At 47.3% G+C, this 18,407-nt stretch overlaps 1 protein-coding gene across 1 annotated transcript in view; it reads right to left on the reverse strand.

Moving 5' to 3' along the window:
- Positions 1-18,407, reverse strand: part of DNAH17 (dynein axonemal heavy chain 17) — a 1,486,981-nt gene that overhangs the window by 336,922 nt on the left and 1,131,652 nt on the right. The window contains exon 53 of the mRNA XM_029599137.1: positions 13,047-13,238. Within this exon, the coding sequence (XP_029454997.1) occupies positions 13,047-13,238 (192 nt within the window). The remainder of the gene's footprint in view (positions 1-13,046; positions 13,239-18,407) is intronic.

Consider the following 18,407-nt stretch of genomic DNA (forward strand, 5'->3'; position numbering starts at 1 on the left):
AATGGCACCGGTAGACCCTGTGACATAGTAAGGGCAAAGGCTGTCGGCGCCATTTTGAATACTGGCAGCCAACGGCCTGAGTGCAGGAGATGGCACCGGTAGCCCCTGTGACATAGTAAGGGCAAAGGCTATCGGTGCCATTTTGAATACCGGCAGCCGACGGCCCGAGTGCAGGAGATGGCTCCAGGACCCCCACTGGACCACCAGGGACTTTTGGCAAGTCTTGGGGGGGAGGCTCCTGACCATCCCACTCCCTGGTCATCAGCTGCTGAAGCATGGGATGGAAAGGAAAGGCCCGGGTTGGTGTTCGTAAACCTGCCAAAACTGGGTCCACCGAGTCCTGCGGCGGGGCATGCAGGGGGAGCTCCACTCCAAGCTCAGAAAGAACTGCAGGGATGAGGGGTTCTAATTCCTCTCTCTAGAACAGATGGACTACCTTAGGGTCATCTCCATGCAGGGAGTTCTGTTTCCCCTGCTCTTCGTCCAATCCCCCACCCGCTGGGGGGGGGGGGGGAGGAAAGGCCCCCACATCTGTAGCCGCACGGCCTGGAACCTCCGGGGCGACTGCTCCTCCTGAAGCCAAAGTGCCTTTTAACTTTGCGATCCGCAGAGCCACAGGCGCATCCGTGCACTTGGCTACCTTGGGAACCGGTCCCTGCGCAGGTCTCCTTGGCAGAGACTGGGAAGCCAGAAAGGCTTTATGCATAAGGAGGACAAAATCTAAAGAAAAAGAATTAGAATCAATATCAGCTCCCCCTGAAATATCAGGGCCCTCCCTCCTGGAAAAAGTCCTGGTCCTGATCAAAAGAACCATCAGGAGTGGCAAGGACTGGTGACAGCGCAGAGGGAAGCTCCCCGGTCCCCATAGCCCTTGCCTGAGCTTCAGCAAAGGTGTTTAAGATGGCTGCCATGCCTGCACTGAGGGGAAATGGATCAGCCCTCAGTTCCCGTGGAGCAGGCCGTTTTGGAGCCCCTTGGGGCTTAGATAATGAAGCAGACCCAGAAAAGGAACTGCCTTCCTCTCCAGGAAGGCAACGGGAGCAAATACCGGCCCTGGAAATCTGCATGGAGGATTCTCCACATGCCACACACAAAGATGGCCGCCGCATCGTGGAGGGGAAAAAACGGACCGAAAATCGTCAAAAACGCAGCGAAATTAGTCAAAAACGCGGCAATTCAGACGAGGGGGGGGGGGGGGGGGTTGCCTGGATTGCAGCCCACCAAAAAAGAAATATTTTCAAAATTTTCGATTTTGGGTTTGTTTTTTTAAACGCTGAGGATTGGCACGAGGTAAGAGAGGGACCCAGACTACCGGTAATCTCTTTCCCTGCTCCTTACCTTGCTGGAGCCCGCGGGGTTACCAACCGCAGCTCCAATAACCTACAACCAGAGGGGATGACCCCGCAGGATCTCACAACCCCCTGGAAGAATAGGGAAAACACTCCCTGCTGCAGAAGAATGTTTTTTTTTAAACTTGCTTGATTCAAAACCTTAGCTAGCTAGTTCACTCCTAGTTATTTCAAGGGATAGCCTACACCCCAGAAACAGGGCAAGACTGCAGGGTTTGCACTACCTCCATCTGCTGGAGACAGAAAAATACTGAAGGGATGCAAGAGGCACACTAGGTTAAGTGAAGGTGCCTTTCAAGTTTTTCTCTGTCTCCACCTGCTGGAAGGGAGGCATAACCCATGGTCTGGACTGATCCGGGTACGTACAGGGAATCAGGGTTTCGCCCCGGTTACAGTACAGAAACTGTGCTGGTAGTGTTGAATGACACGATTGGGGATCATTTAGATAGAGGAGAAAGGGTGGGTTTAATTTTACTAGACCTTACCAGTGCCTTTGATCTGGTGGGTCACATATATTGATTGCTTATTGTAAGGATCTAGATTTTTCAGATAGGGTCCTAGATTGGATCTCTTCTTTTTTGAGGGAACGATTGTTGGAAGTGCGTGTAAGGGATGATAGGGTGGAGGTTTATAGTTTAAATTCTGAGATACCTCAAGGTTTCCCTTTATCCTCGTTACTTTTTAACATCTTTTTGCAGCCACTGAGAGCATTGATTTGTAGCTTGGAATTTCATGGATATATTTATGCGGATGATGTCCATATTGTTTTCTCTCTAGGAAAGGGTCCTGTAATGAACTTGGGTAGGGTTCAGAAAGGTCTGCAGTATTTAGGGAGTTGGCTGCGAGAGAATAAGTTCATATTGAATGAGGAGAAAACAGAGTGGATGGTTTTCTCATATGGGGCACCTGAGCGTAGTCTTCTTCAATTAAGGTTAAGGAAGAAAGTATGTGATAATAGTCATGAAATTTGGAATCTGGGGGTTATTTTTGAATTTTATATTTATTAATTTTTCAATATTCACATAAAGCAAACATTATACATAGCGTAGGTTAATATTCACCAAACATTTTTAATACAGAAAACCTTTCATTTCTTACTTAGTTTAACTCAAGTTTTCACCTACTATTCCAAGTAAAGCGGGGGAGATTAAACATGGCGGATTACAAGAAATCTTAACACAAAGGTCATTAAACTTAAACATTTTGGTCGTCATGTGAGTGCGCAGAATACTTATATCATGATACGACTACTCCAGGTTTGGGGGGTTACTAGGCCCTAGAAACTTCTGCAGTTGAGCCGGTTCAAAGAAAATATACTTTGCGTCCAGGTGTTTGATAACGCACTTACTAGGATACCTCAAACTAAAACTGGAGCCCTTAGATACAACTTCGGACCTTAAAGATAAAAATTTTTTACGTCTCTCTTGTGTGACTCGAGAGATATCTGGATAGATCCAGATTTTACCACCATAATACACCTCCTCTCTATTCCTCATAAATCTCTTTAAGATCAAGTCTCTGTCTGAAGAAAAAGTACATGAAAGAAAGAGAGTCATTCTTTTCTTAACCTCTGAATCCACCGACAGTTCCAAGATCTGGGTTAAATTCAACGAATTCTCTTCATCTTTTTGTATCACTTCCTTTGCTTTCTCCTCTTTACTCGGTATATAGTATATTTTTGATATCACCGGTATTTCTTCTAGAGGAATCTTCAGTATCTTTAGCATATAATCCTTAAACATCTCATAAGCGGATATCTCTTTTATATAGGGAAAGTTCAGTACTCGGAGATTTAAATACTTTGTTTGATTTTCCAAGTTCTCTAGTTTTTTGAGATTTATATTTTCCACTCTCAAAATCTCAGCTTGAACTTTTTCCACTTTACTCAGTCTTTGTTCCGTCTCCTGCAAACTGTCCGTGTGCTCAGCCAGGTTTTTCTCAATTTTCAAGATTTTATTATTGGCTTCCAAAGTAATATTTGTCAAGTTAATTACAGCTTTCTCCAGGCCCTTCATTGCATGCCAAAGGGACTCCATAGTTATAACATTCGGTGTCTCAATCGGTATATAGCTTCCCAGCATAGGTTTCTGAGCTTGTTCTCCCCCCCCCCTGGGGCTTTCTCTCTCACCACCTCCCGGATAGCTCTATCCTCCTCTTCTCTGCTGGCTCCGTGTAAGTCCTTTATATTAGGGGCATCATTTTCAGTATTTTCCGAAGTAAAATGTAATTCCAAAGGACTTACCCCAGCGAGCACAGCTTCAGTGGGAACCGGTGAGGGGGGGGTCGTCGGAGCGCCGGGACTCAAGGTAACATCTTCAGCCAGCAATGCCGAGGTCCGCCCGAGGTCGGCTTTTGCAGCGGCTGCTTCTACCGGCAATCTTCCTGCAGCTTCACTGGCGAAAAACGTCTCTATCCGCGTTTGGCCCGGCTCAGAGATTGGCGACGAAGAAACCGCCGCTTCTCTGAGTTTGGCTTTTCATTTTGTGTTCGGCATTTCTTAGTAAGAAAATATTTTTAAGAATAAACGAGGAGAGAGTGTTTCACCAACTTCTCACATGGCGGCCATCTTGACTCTCCCCCCGGGGGTTATTTTTGATGATAAATGGTCCTTTGTACCACACATATCTCTGATTATGAGTAGTATATTTTTAAAGCTGTGGCAATTGCAAAAAATAAGGAATAAAGTGAATGGGGGGGGGGGGGGGGGTTCTGACTATAGTACAGGCACTATTTGTCACTTTTGATTATTGCAATGGGGTATTGATGGGAGTTACAGGGAAGAACTTGCAAAGACTTCATAGGATGCAAAATATGGCAGCCATATTGATTTTTGGCTGCCCTAGATGTATTAATGCTAGGCCACTGTTGAGTGGTTTACATTGGCTAGTACTAGTGAAGGAGAGAACTGTATATAAAACTGTAATCCTAATGTATAAGGTCCATCATGGAAGGGAGCTGGTTATTTGACGAGCAGGGCACAGAGATATGTTCTCAGGCGGATGTTGCGTTCCTCAGGAGAGCCACTTTTTTTACTTCCAGGGATTAAGCAGGTAAAAAAAGAAGGGTCCAAGAAGATGATGATCTCAGTAGTGGTCCAAACGCTGGAACTCCGTTCCAATAGCTATTAGACTGGAGGCCAACAATTTGGGTTTTAGAAAAAAAGTGAAATCGTGGCTGTTCCAATGTTTTAATTAGGTTAATCTTGTTGTGATTGCATTGTATTTGTTCTGTATGTTAGGGTTTTTTATATTTTAGATTACTCCCCTTTCCATAACCCCATCATTTTGGAGGAAAGTCTTCAGTGTGGTATAAAATCCCCTGGAACATGCTGTTACAGTTTTGGCTGCAGTGCAACCGCCTCACCACCAGGGGTCCCTCTAGTGCTGGCTCTCCTGACAGGCCCAGGCCATCTCCCCTGTCCACTCTATGTTCTGGGTTGGCTCTTATAACCCTGCCTGACAGTTCCCTCGGTGCTTCGGCATCGAGCTCTCCTGGGCTCCCTGCTCTAGCCTTGCGCGGCCTTCGGGCCTTTCCTTGCCTTGCCCTGCGCGGCCTTCGGGCCTTTCCTTGCCTTGCCCTGCGCGGCCTTCGGGCCTTTCCTTGCCTTGCGCGGCCTTCGGGCCTTCTTCCTCGCTTTTCGTACCTGGCCTATGGGCCTTCTGACCTGCCTGCTCTGCTTACGGTGTGTGGCCTACGGGCCTTCTGTGTATGTGTGGCCTACGGGCCTTCTGACCTGCCTGCTCTGCTTACGGTGTGTGGCCTACGGGCCTTCTGTGTATGTGTGGCCTACGGGCCTTCTGACCTGCCTGCTCTGCTTACGGTGTGTGGCCTACGGGCCTTCTGTGTGTGTGTGTGTGTGGCCTACGGGCCTTCTGACCTGCCTTGCCCTGACTACGGTGTGTGGCCTACGGGCCTTCCGTGTGTATGTATGGCCTACGGGCCTTCTGACCTGCCTGCTTTGCTTTCGGTGTGTGGCCTACGGGCCTTCTGTGTGTGTGTGTGTGGCCTACGGGCCTTCTGACCTGCCTTGCCCTGCTTACGGTGTGTGGCCTACGGGCCTTCAGTGTGTGTGTGGCCTACGGGCCTTCTCTGTCTTGCCTTGCTTACTGTGTGTGGCCTACGGGCTTTCTGTGTGTGTGTGGCCTACGGGCCTTCTGACCTGCCTTGCCCTGACCCAGCCTGGACCCAGACACTGCTACTTGCCGCCTGCCCTGACCCAGCCTAGACCCAGACACTGCTACTTGCCGCCTGCCCTGACCCAGCCTGAACCGAGACACTGCTACTTGCTGCCTGCCCTGACCCAGCCTGGAACCAGACACTGTTTCTAGCCATTCCTGTCTCTCTCCACCTGGAGCCACCCTGCTGGGTGGTGTTCACGACTCCTGACTGGAGCCCAAGCGTAACACATGCTCAGTGATTCAGAGGGAAGGAGACAGTGGGAAGGCAACTAGAGAGGGAAAGGAGTAGCACCTTGCCTGTTGGATCTTTTCCTCATCCCTGGGAAATTTTTGGAGTTGAGAGAAAAGATTTTTTTTTTTAAGAAGTGTGATCCAGTCTGGATGGAAGGGTGTCCCCTGTGATTCTGAAAGGCTGCATTTAAGAACTTTTTGCTTGAGCTAGCAACTACAGCAAGGGTGAGAAGTTGGGGAATCTTGATCAGAGAACTCAAGAGACCTAGAAGACCTGAGAGGTGGATTATAGTTTTGAGAGTTTTTTGACATACTGAACTTTGTTGATATTCTGAGCTTGGGGATATTTATCAAACTTCTGACCAGTGCATGCTGGAACCTCACTCCAGTTACCCTACTCTTCAAGGGGAGGGATTCCTCAACATGGATGGTGGTGCAAGAGAAAGGAGGCTTGTAAGAAAATCTGGAATGGACAAAGAAATTATGAGGTAGATATTCAAAAGTCTTTTAGACAGAGAACTGAAAAGTTCTACGTCTAAATGGCTACAAAGATATATATTCAAAGCCGTATGCAGCTAAATTCTAGCTGCATAATGACTTATGCGGCTATAATTTAGCCGCATAAGTCAGGGGCATTCCAGGGGTGGGTGGGAGGCGTTTCCAGGTGGAGCAGATTTAGCTACATAAATTAATGATGTTGTTTGGGATAGTTGTAGGTGGATCCTTGGACCGGTGGCAGATGACCACGCTCCCCGGGGGAAGATCCCGAGAGGGACCACTGGTCAGGCTCGGAGGTTGGAGACAGACACACACACGATCTTTTATTAAACCATATAATGAACCATCAGAGGTGGCAGTAGTGAGCTGGAGTGTCCGGCAGGGCTGTAGTCCCTCAGGTACTGGAACAGCGATGGTAACTCACTGAAGTAGTAGATGGTGAAGACTTCCAGGCAGAAGAGAGTACTGAGCAAGTCTGGGAACGAGGGCCGTCGAGGAGTGAGTACCGGTTCAGACGTAACCTGAAAAACAAAGGAGAGAGCGAGACCCCTGAGGAGCGGGTACCTCTGGTAAGTCCAAGGAGGCAGAGTAGCTTAGGAAGTGAAACCCTTGCTAACTCGATGTGTTAGCAATTTCTAAGACCTTTTATATCCGTCGCGGTTGATGTCATCTCAAGGGGACGCCCCTGAGGTTCGCGCCATCGCCGGTACTTACGTCGGGGCCACGCCACACGCACGCCCCTAGGCCTCCAGGAAACATGGAGGGTTGCAGCGTCTAGCTGGTCCGGAGATGCCGAAGTATTTCAGCAGAAGGACGCTGAAGCAGCCAATCTTCCCACGGTCGAAGAGGGAGTCGCTAAAGAGGTAAGGAGGGTGGAGACAGGGTGTCGGGAACCGAAGGACACAACAGTACCCCCCTTCAAAGGGTGATTACCTCTTCGGGTACCAGGCTTAGGTTTTGAAGGATGCGCAAGGTGGAATTGACGAAGCATCTCTTTGTCCAGTATATTGGTCTGAGGCTCCCAAGAGTTTTCTTTGGGGCCGAAACCCTCCCATTTCAGGAGGTATTCAAAAGTATTGCCTCGTTTATGAACATCCAGAACTTCTTCGACTTTGTATTCTAAGTTGTCTTCTGCATTGATGACAAGTGGATCTGGAGTCTTGGAAGAAAATTTGCTAAGTATGAGTGGTTTCAGGAGAGAAACGTGGAAAACATTATGGATATGGAGCCCAGGTGGTAGCTTCAGACGATAGGTAATTTGGCCAATATGTTGAAGGACTGGGAATGGTCCCACGTAGCGAGGGGCAAACCGAGAGGAGGGTATTTTGAGTCTGAGGTGCTTGGTAGACAACCAGACCTTGTCTCCTGGCTTGAAGACTGGAGCTTGCGCATGGTGCGCATCGTAGTATTTCTTTGCACGGTCACTCGCTTTAATTAGCATGTCCTTTGTCCATAGTTTATGAATATCATCAGCAGTGGATTAAGCTGCTGGGAACGTCACTGAGAGCTTCAGTGGAAGTGACGTTGTAGGAGAACATCCAAAAACCACTTCAAATGGTGACACTCCAATAGATGTTGCTGGATGAGAGTTGATGGCGAATTCATCCCATGGAAGCAATTTGGCCCAGTTATTCTGTCGGGACGTGACATAGGCTCGAATAAACTGCTTCATTGTATGATTCATCCGTTCCGTCTGGCCATTCGACTGCGGATGGTAGGCTGAAGTGTGGTCTAGAGTGATGCCGAACAATTTGCACAAGACCTTCCAGAATCGTGCCGTGAATTGAGACCCACGGTCAGATATGATGTGGGCAGGTAGACCGTGCAGGTGGAATATGTACGCAATGAAGAGCTTTGCAAGCTCCAAGGCTGAGGGTATGCCAGGGAGCACCACGAATTGTGCCATCTTGCTAAATCGATCCACAATCACCCACATGGTGTTCATTCTTCCAGAAGTAGGTAAATCGACTACAAAGTCAGTTGCGATATGCGACCAGGGCAGATCCGGAACTGGCAATGGTTGCATCTGACCCCACGGTTGTCCAGAAGCAGGTTTGTTCTTAGCACAATTAGTGCAAGATGCCACGTAGGAATAGGTATCCTTTTTTGATAGTAGGCCACCAATACAGCTCCTGAATCTTGAGCAGGGTACGGCGTTGGCCAGGATGGCCAGCCAGCTTAGAATCATGCGCCCAGAATATCACTTTCTTCCTGAGGTTTTTTGGAACGATGGTTTTACCAGCGGGCACAGACTGGGTGGATACCAAGAGAATTTTCTTTGGGTCGATTATGTGCTGTGTCTCATCAGGCACATCTTCTGAATGAAACGAGCGTGACAGAGCGTCTGCTCTGGTGTTTCGATCTCCAGGGCGAAACTTGAGCACAAAATCAAATCAGTTAAAGAATAACGACCATTTGGCCTGTCTGTAACTCAAGCTTTGTGCGTGATGGAGATACTCTAAGTTTTTATGATTCATAAATACAGTTATTTGATGTTGAGCGCCTTCGAGCCAAGGCCACCATTCCTCAAAAGCCAGCTTTATTGCCAAGAGCTCTTTACCGCCGATCCCATAGTTTTTCTTGGCAGGAGAAAATCTTTGTGAGAAGAAAGAACAGGGTCGCAAGGCTTTCGAGTCTCCTGTTTGGCTCAACACAGCCCCTACTCCCACGTCTGAAGCATTAACTTCAACGATAAAGGGCTTGTTGGGGTTTGGATGCCACAAGCATGGTTCAGTGGAGAAGGCAGTCTTTAATTTCTCGAACGCAGAAATGGCCTCCGCTGACCATTTTGAAGCATTGGCACCCTTGCAAGTCATCGCAGTCAAGGGTACAGTTAAAGAGGAATAGTTCTTTATAAAGCTTCGATAGTAGTTGGTGAACCCCAGGAATCTCCTTAAAGCCTTCAGGCTGGTGGGTTGGGACCAACTCTTGATACTTTCAAGCTTGTGAGGGTCCATTTGGAAGCCTTCTTTTGACACTATGTAGCCTAGAAAAGGCACTGAGTTTTTGTGAAACTCATATTTTGAGAGTTTGGTGTACAGCCGGTGTTCGCGGAGACGGTGGAGTACTTTTTGACATCTGCGATGTGGGTGTCCAGATCCTGGGAAAAGATTAAAATGTTGTCCAGGTAGACCACAACATTCTTGTACAGCAGGTCCCGCAAGATGTCGTTCATCATATTTTGGAAAATGGCGGGTGCATTGCACAATCCGAACGGCATTACTAAATACTTGAAGTGGCCGTCTCGCATGTTTGAAGGCCGTTTTCCATTCATCACCACTCCGAATGCGAATTAGGTTGTAGGCCCCCTTCAGGTCAAACTTTGAAAATATCTTGGCCCCTTGCAGCCAGTCAAACAGCTCCGAGATTAATGGCAAGGGGTAACGGTCTTTAATTGTTATTTCATTTAGATCTCTGTAGTCGATACATGGACATAGGGTACCGTCCTTCTTCCCCATGAAGAAAAAGCCTGTGCCAGCTGGTGATTTTTATGGTCAGATAAAACCCTTCTGGAGATTTTCTTCAATGTTTTCCTACCATTGCTTTATTCTCAATAGCTGAGAGAGGGTACACCCATCCTTTCGGTGGTTCAGCATTGGGCTTCAGTCTTATGGCACAGTCATAAGGCCTATGTGGAGGAAGAATATCAGCCGCTTCTTTGGAGAATACATCCCCGAAGGATGCGTATTGAGGTGGCAGTCCTGGCATCACTGGAGTCGTAGGCATGCAAGTGATAGGTGATATCTCCTTAAGGCACTTCCCATGACATTCTGGGCTCCAGCAGAAGAGATCCAGGGATGCCCAGTCAAATTGGGGTTGGTGCACTTGCAGCCAGGGTAACCCCAGGACGATAGGGTGCATAGCCTTCTCTAGTACAAAGGAGGAGATTGATTCTGTATGAAGCGCTCTGGTGCGAAGAGTAACTGGTACGGTTTCGCAAGTCACGTTGCCCGATAAAGGCTCCCCATAAATGGAGGATAACAATAGTGGGTCTTTCAACTTGATGAGGGGAATCCTCAAGTATTCCACTAGACATCTGAGAATGAAGTTGCCTCCTGCCCCTGAGTCCACCAGGGCAGGAGCCTGTACCGTGACAGGTCCGTAGGTCAAAGAGACAGGGAGAGAGAGCGGAGGAGCGGAGGAGAGTTCGCGGTATGGCCTAAGAATCCTGCAGAACTTAGGCCCATCCGTTTTCCGGATGAATGGAGCATGTAGAGACATCATGGCCGGACTGACCGCAGTACAATCAAAGGCCGCGCTTCTTCTGAAATCTCTCCTTGGAGGTCAAGCATCCATGACCAAGTTGCATAGGTTCATCTGTATCAGCAGCAGGAATTACTGGAACCAGCCGAGGTGCATAGATAGCACTAACCTGTTTTAACCCGGGTGACACCTTAGGCCGGAGTTCCTTCACCTTGTCCCGGAGTTGGTGATCAATCCGAGTGGCCAAGGCTATTAATTCGTCCAGCGAGTCAGATGTTTGGCGAGCGGCCAGCTCGTCCTTCAAACGGTTATCCAGGCCTCTGCAAAAGAGAGTCTTGAGACATCTGGGGTCCCAGCAGAGTTCTGCTGCAAGAGTTTTGAACTCTGTGGCAAATTCAGTCAATGATCTGTTGCCTTTCTTCAAATCCACTAAAGCAGAACTGGCTACAGAAGTTCGAGCAGGATCATTGAAGACTGATTTAAACAAGTCCATAAATCCTTCTACATCCTGCAAAATGGAGTCCTTGCGTTCCCACAAGGTGAATGCCCAAGACAGGGCCCTACCATCCAGGTATGAAAGGATGTAGGTAGTCTTGGAGAGAGCTGTAGGAAATAGAGACGGCTGTAAGGCAAAATGCATGCAGCACTGGTTCAAAAAGCCCCGGGTCTTCTGGATTTCTCCGGAAAAGTGGATTGGAGCCACCAGTGATACAGCAGTCTTTAAAGTTACCTCCTGTAACTGACCTTCTTGGTTGAAGGCTGTGCCTTGAACCTTCTGTGTATATAGCTGATGAAACGCTGAAGTAAGTTTCTCCAAGGCGTCTTGCTGCTCCACAATGTGCTGGGCCAGGCCCGGTATGGCCTGCAAGGCATTAAGTTGTGCCGGATCCATGGAGTTAGCAATCTGATGTTGTTTGGGATAGTTGTAGGTGGATCCTTGGAGCAGTGGCAGATGACCACGCCCCCAGGGGAAGATCCCGAGAGGGACTACCGGTCAGGTGTGGAAATTGGAGACAGACACACACAAGATCTTTTATTAAACCATATAATGAACCACCAGAGGTGGCTGTAGTGAGCTGGAGTGCCCGGCAGGGCCGTAGTCCCTCAGGTACTGGAACAGCGATGGTAACTCACTGAAGTAGTAGATGGTGAAGACTTCCAGGCAGAAGAGAGTACTGAGCAGGTCAGGGAATGAGGGCCTACGAGGAGCAAGTACCGGTTCCAGACATAACCTGAAAAACAAAGGAGACAGCGAGGCCCCCGAGGAGTGGGTACCTCTGGTAAGTCCAAGGAGGCAGAGTAGCTTAGGAAGTGAAACCCTTGCTAACTCGATGTGTTAGCAATTTCTAAGACCTTTTATATCCGTCGCGGGTGACATCATCTCAGGGGGATGCCCCTGAGGTTTGTGCCATCGCCGGTACTTACGTTGGGGCCGTGTCATGTGTGCGCCCCTAGGCCTCCAGGAAACATGGCGGGTTGCAGCGTCTATCTGGTCCGGAGACGCTGAAGGACTTCGGCAGAAGGACGCCGAAGCAGCCAATCTTCCTGCGGTCGAAGAGGGAGTCGCCAAAGAGGTAAGGAGGGCGGAGACAGGGCGTCGGGAACTGACGGACACAACAGTTAAGAAGACTGAAGGAGAGGTACATGCAACGTTAGAGTGGGAACTCCTATGCATGCCCAGAAGATACACTAAAAGCTTTGCAGCAGATTTTAAAAGCCTGGCATGTACCAAAATTGGGAGATGCACGCACAAGTCGGGCTTGTGTGTGCCCACAGAATTTTAAAAGCTACCCAGATGCATGCGTATCTCTCACTGCACACACATCTCAAAGTTTTCAAGAAGGGGGAGGGGTGTGGACCTGGTCTGGGCAGAACATGGGCATTTTGGAGTGTGGCCAACAGATGTACACGTAAATACTTACATGTCTGCATACGCACTCACATCTCCTGCCGGGTAAATTTACTTCTGCTAGGTACGAGGTGTAAGTTTAAAAAAATTAAAAAGTAGTCTTACCTGAGGGCTTTTAAGGGTCTGGGATAACTGGGGGGAGTGTAAGCTATTCAACCAGGGGGGTTTGGAGGACTTAGCTGTTAACTGGGTGAACTGGTGGACGAACTGGTGAAACTGGCAATGGCGTGGATGCACGACCCTTTTAAAATTCCCAGACTTACGCAGTAGAAGCAGAATTTACATAGGCATGCACCCACTTAAAATTGGGAGCACGTACACACTGTCAGGATATTTTATAACATGCATGCATATCTGCGTGCAAGTTATACAATGATTGCATATTTGGGCACACCAAAGTACGCCCGTGCACCAGTTTGAAAGATACTGTCTTTCTGGGTAAGAAGAGCGTGAAGGCTGACTCAGCAGCATTGGATGACATCACCTATCTTTTGTGGCTGTTTAGTCTTCTGTCCACGGAGAACACTTGTTACAGGCAAGCAACTTCACTATTCTTGTTAGTCAAAGTACTGAATCTGCTAGCTGAAAATAATTTAAGTGAAGTGGGATTTCTTTCCCTGCCAGACTTTACTGTGATCACTGATTGGTCTACGCAAGATTCACATGCTTTTTTCTTACCTTAAGGTCTGGAATTGCATACCCTTTTCTTAATGTAATCTGAAATACATCCAATCCACTGATAGAGGCTGCAAGACGTGAAAGGCTTTGCTTCCCGCTGCCACCTACTCCTACCAACAATGCGTTTCCTCTGGGAGATTCTAAGATCCGATTAATTCTACACACATGAGACATGGCATCTTCAAAAAGCACCTGAAACAAACAGAAAGTGTTCTACAGTTTGGCAAGTGAGCATATAGTGCGAGTTCCATATTCAGCACATTTGTTTGGCTAAGTTTTACACTTTGCCGTCAAATGCTGGAATTTAAAAATCCTGCTGGTCTGACCACCCCTGACATAGAGAACTTGTTGATATCACGAGAAGACTTCAGCACCACAGAACAGAGGTCTATCTTGGTGCCTAGGTTTTTCGTTGCTGAGGGGCATGGTTTCCTTCCATGACAGAGGAGGAAAGATGACTGTGCTGAAACTTCCGAGAGTCATGGTGCTTAGCATGAAAGAACTCTGACTTTTTGGTCCCTAAGCTGAATGGTCTTTCTTCACTTCTGCTGAAGTTTGAGGAGAACTTAAGTTCTCCTCAAACTTCAGCAGAAGTAATTGTATAATAGCCCATGTAGTACATGTGGACTTCTTCCATAATTTTCACACTTATGCTCCCAAGTCTGCTTTGAAAATTAGCAGTACTGTGTGTAACTTAGGCGCACATATTTACACCTGATAGAGAACAGGTATAAATGCCCACGTGAACATTTACGCGCGTACTTTCAAAAACTTGGCAGTGCATGGTAAATTATTTCCCCACCCCAGATCTGCCCCTGGGAACGTGTCTTTGCAGTATGTGTAAAAATACATGTTGATTTGCTTCTGCATGTGTAATTCCCACGTAATTTTCTAAAAGTCCATTTACTTGTGTAAATGCTTTAGAAACTTACCCATAAATGTCAATCCTCTGAACCTTTGTGCCTTGCGTGACATTCAGAAACAGGCAGCACAATTAAGGACCTTGTGGGATTTATTTATTTATTTATTTTGGACTTTTATATACCGACATTCATGTAGAAAATTTACATATCATATCGGTTTACAGAGAGAACACAAAAGTTGCAAGTAGCATTACATAGAACAGGGTGACATGGAAACTGGGAATAAGGGATCAAAAACAAAGGTAAATAATGACAACTTAAAAAGTGTGAGCCACGTGAGAATTGGAATGACTCATAGACACTATCAAATCAGAGAAGACATATGATAATAAAGACGCAATAAAAAACCTAAGAGATAATCAAATAATATCTCTTGCTACCTTTTAATTGCTACCTTTCATGATTGCTACCTTTGCTATCTGGATGACCCCAGATAGCAAAGGTAGCAATCATGAAGATTTAATATGAACATTTTATAGAAAAGCAAGTGTTGCTTACCTGTAACAGGTGTTCTCACAGGACAGCAGGATGTTAGTCCTCACTAACATCCTACGGACAACTTTTCTGTCAAAGTTTCTATAAAGCTTTGACTGATGCTGGCACACTGAGTGCACTGAGCATGCTCAGTCTGAAATTATCCCTGTGACCACAGGTGTCTCCCCTCAGTCTCATCTTATAGCAAAAAGCGCAAGCGAAGCTAAAATAATAAAACATATGTAGACCCAACTCCGCGGGGTGGCGGCTGGGTTTCGTGAGGATTAACATCCTGCTGTCCTGTGAGAACACCTGTTACAGGTAAGCAACATTTGCTTTCTCACAGGACAAGCAGGATGGTAGTCCTCACATATGGGTGAGAACCGAGCTGAGGATGCCTGAGTGTGTAACAAATGCACCCAAGCCATGCAAAAGGTGCAACGACGGGGGTGGAATTTGGTAAGGAGGGCATCCTAAAACCCTTAACGGGTTGGTGGAAGGATGTTGGGTAGTTAAACTGAAAAGAAGAGGAGTAGACGGACTGGCCAAACATGGGAAGCATGCTGGCCAGTCTTATCTAAGCGATAATGGGCTGCGAAGGTATGGAGAGAGCTCCAGGTCGCAGCCTTACAAATATGTGCAAGCGGCACCGGCCGAAAGTGAGCTATTGAGGCTGGTTCGGCCCTAACAGAGTGTGGTTACACACGGTGTTGTAGTGAAATGCCTGCTTGTTAGTAGGAAAAAGAGATACAGACTGTCAATTAGGAGGAATAGATCTGTTTGCCCACTGGAACTCGCAGCTTGGCTTTTGCCACAGGAGGAAAGAGTTAGGTGTAATTCCTATGGAGTGTAGTGCGGTCTAGATAAAATGCAAGGGCACTTTTACAGTCCAAGTTGTGGAAAACCTTCTCGCTCTGGTGAGAGAGAGGTGTTGGGAAAAAATGGGCAGAGTATATTCTGAGTAAGGTGAGATGCTGCGTCTACCTTAAGAAGGATAGGAAGTTGAATACGTAAAACCACTCGGTCACATAAGAATGGAGGGTCGGGTGAATATGTAACAAGGTGTGGAACTCACTGACCCTGTTGGCAGAAGTGATGACTACGAGGGAAAGAATTTCCCATTGCAGACTGTTAAGTGAGAGGAATGGCAAGGCTCAAACGGGGAACGCATGAGTCTTGTAAGCACTAATATATAGGCCCCATTCCGTAACCAGTAAAAATAGAGACGGCTTAATCAGTGAATAACCCATGGTAAGCTGACTCGAAAGGGGTTGAACCATTAATCAGGTATCCCCACTCCCAAGTGGTAAGTCAACTGGAACCGAGGCGTACCCATGTGAAGGATGTCTGGGGAGCAGAATCCGAGGGAGTAAAAGAAAAGAGTGGTGTAGAAAAAAAAGGGGGTAAAAACCTTTTTTTTTGTTTGTTTTATGCAACATGTGGTAAATCATGCCATTTTGAATGGTAAGATTTATGTGTAGAAGGTTTTTGAGATGCTACCAGTACCTGAGAACATCAGTGAGTCCATGATATGACTCTGACCTGTAAGAAGGCGAATTGGTTACTGGTGTGATAGATGGAGAAGTATGGGAAAGCATACTGGTCTCGGCCAGGACGTGGGTCTGAGAACAGTGAACCCCATCCCGGTGCAGCATAATAAGGGTGCTGGCTATGAGAGGCATCGAAAGAGACACATATAAGAGGCTGTTTTTGCAGCAAAGGCGTCCATGGGAACGTATTGGAGACATGTGTAGTGAGCAGAATCTGTCCACCGTATGGTTTGATTCAGACGCAGAGGGCAAGTTCGGTTGACCTCAGCACTAGAAGATTTTCCTCGCTTCACATATAATCCGAGCCCATCCAAGAGGATGGAAACCTATATGGAGAAGGTCTGCTAGTGCGTTCAGTAAGTCTGTTAGATAAGTGGCCCGGGGATGCATGGAGTGAGCAAGGGCCAAGGGTAGAGCTGCGCAGCTTCCTAGCAGAGCAGCTAAGAGGTTGTGCGTGCTTGTGTGTTGGAAATACCACATTGTCACTATGCTGTCTGTATGCACAAAGGTCTGTTGCAGAGGCAGTATTGTAAGGCATAAAGGCATAACTCATGGCTCGAAGCTCCAGGAAGTTGATGTGAAACTCTGCATGAAGTGGAATAGACGCATATTGGGGTGAGAAGATGTTAGTGCGAACTCTGCAACCCTGAGTAAATGCGAGCGTGAGCAGGACCAGTCTAGGTTTTGGTTCTAGATCTGCAATATGGATCAGGGATGAAAGCGGTTGACCAGCTTAGGTCCACTGATAATTGAATTTCACTGAATCTTACTCATAGCAAATTTTGGACCTATGAGTAAGTGCATGGTGAAAAAATGCCATGGCCTAACAATGAAAGAATTGAGGGGCTGAGGTTATGGTGTATGCGCGCAGAGACATATAAGAATTTGTCAGAATGTCTGCGCGGTTGTTGGACAGGACGTTTGTTGTGACTGTGGTGTCCAGAAGTATGCTATATGGGATTTATAGTAGTTAACAGCAATCCCAGGTAGTAGATTTATAATGAGTCATGAAAAAGATAGAGCTCCTTGCTTGGATTGACTGTTGTTATGCAGCTGTCCATGCAAGGAAAAGCGTTAATGATGTTTTACTCCGTAGTGATTTAATGAAATACCCAAGTTGCCGAAGCTGGTGCAACCGGCAGAGCTTGGGATTGTAATATTGTTAACTCACCATGAAGCACATAGAAAGATTAGAGGAGAGAGGCAACCTACTTACTGCGGTATGGAAGCATGGTGACGAGAGATACCATTTTACCTGCACCTTCTGAAGAAAGTTGATATTTCTGAGGTCCAGGATGGGCGGAGAGTAACTACTTTCTGTTGAAAGAAAGAATAGTGAAATTAAAACTCCCCCCCCCTGCACTTTGTAGTGCCCGGGGGACTGTACCTTGAACCTTGGTACAAAGTGGGGTGGCCGCTCTGATATCCGGCAAGTTATGAGACTAGGGGGTGTCCAACTGGCGGGGCTGACATAATCTGGATATCATGTAATCTCCTATGGGAGCGTGAGCGGTAAATGTTTTACCCGCATTTCTATGTGCTATACAAGAAAATGTTTAGACCTGTCACCAGGTCTCGAGGTGGACTTGCAGTTGAGACAGTGTTTGCTGAATCTTGTGTTTAGCAGATCAGCGAATGCTTCTGGAATTTCGGCCCTTAATTAGGAACCAGAAACCAGAGTATTAATAAGTACAGAGTCCTGTTGCTGACAACAGGAGGATGTCCTGATGTAATCCCAAATGATTGGTAGAGAGGTTCTCTTGGTATTGTGTCCGACATAGCTGGCAATAGTGATATGTGACACTAATATGGTTCTTGGAAGATCAGACAACCTAGAACCTTTCGAATCATATGGCCCGATTTAGAGAACAGGTCTCAATGGGATTGTTGCTGAAGCGGGATTAGAGTAGAGTACTTACCATCCATCGTGGATCGCAGAAGGACGAGCCGGTGAAGATTAATGGCTCCGTGGATTTTAGGAGTCATCAAGGGATAGCCTGAAGGACGTAAAATCTGACTCAACTCTGTAACCTGGTATGGTAGCGCAGGTAAAGGGGAGCCATTATGACTCATGAACCCGGCCCTCTTTGCAGAGGCTTGATGAATCGTGACGCCAGGGCAGAATTCCTCGGAACTCAGTCTGGTCATTCTGGAGCACCGAGGACTGCCAGCGTTGTGTGGAACAATGGCGGTGGCAGTAGTGATGTTGCTTGGCCCGAGCATTCTCCAGCACCGAGTTGGATAGCAGTGATGTGCTGGATGGTGTCGGTGGCAGACGGTCACAGTGCCGGTGACAATGAGTGCCATGGTGCTCGGCCCGGTCTTTCCCCAGCGCCGAGGTGGATGCCCTCACTGTCTTGGATGTAGAATGATGAGGGACTGTCAGCATGCCTGCACTACTCCTGGCACTATGT

Source organism: Rhinatrema bivittatum, chromosome 4, assembly GCF_901001135.1.
Source record: "Rhinatrema bivittatum chromosome 4, aRhiBiv1.1, whole genome shotgun sequence".
In the NCBI taxonomy this organism is placed as follows: domain Eukaryota; kingdom Metazoa; phylum Chordata; class Amphibia; order Gymnophiona; family Rhinatrematidae; genus Rhinatrema; species Rhinatrema bivittatum.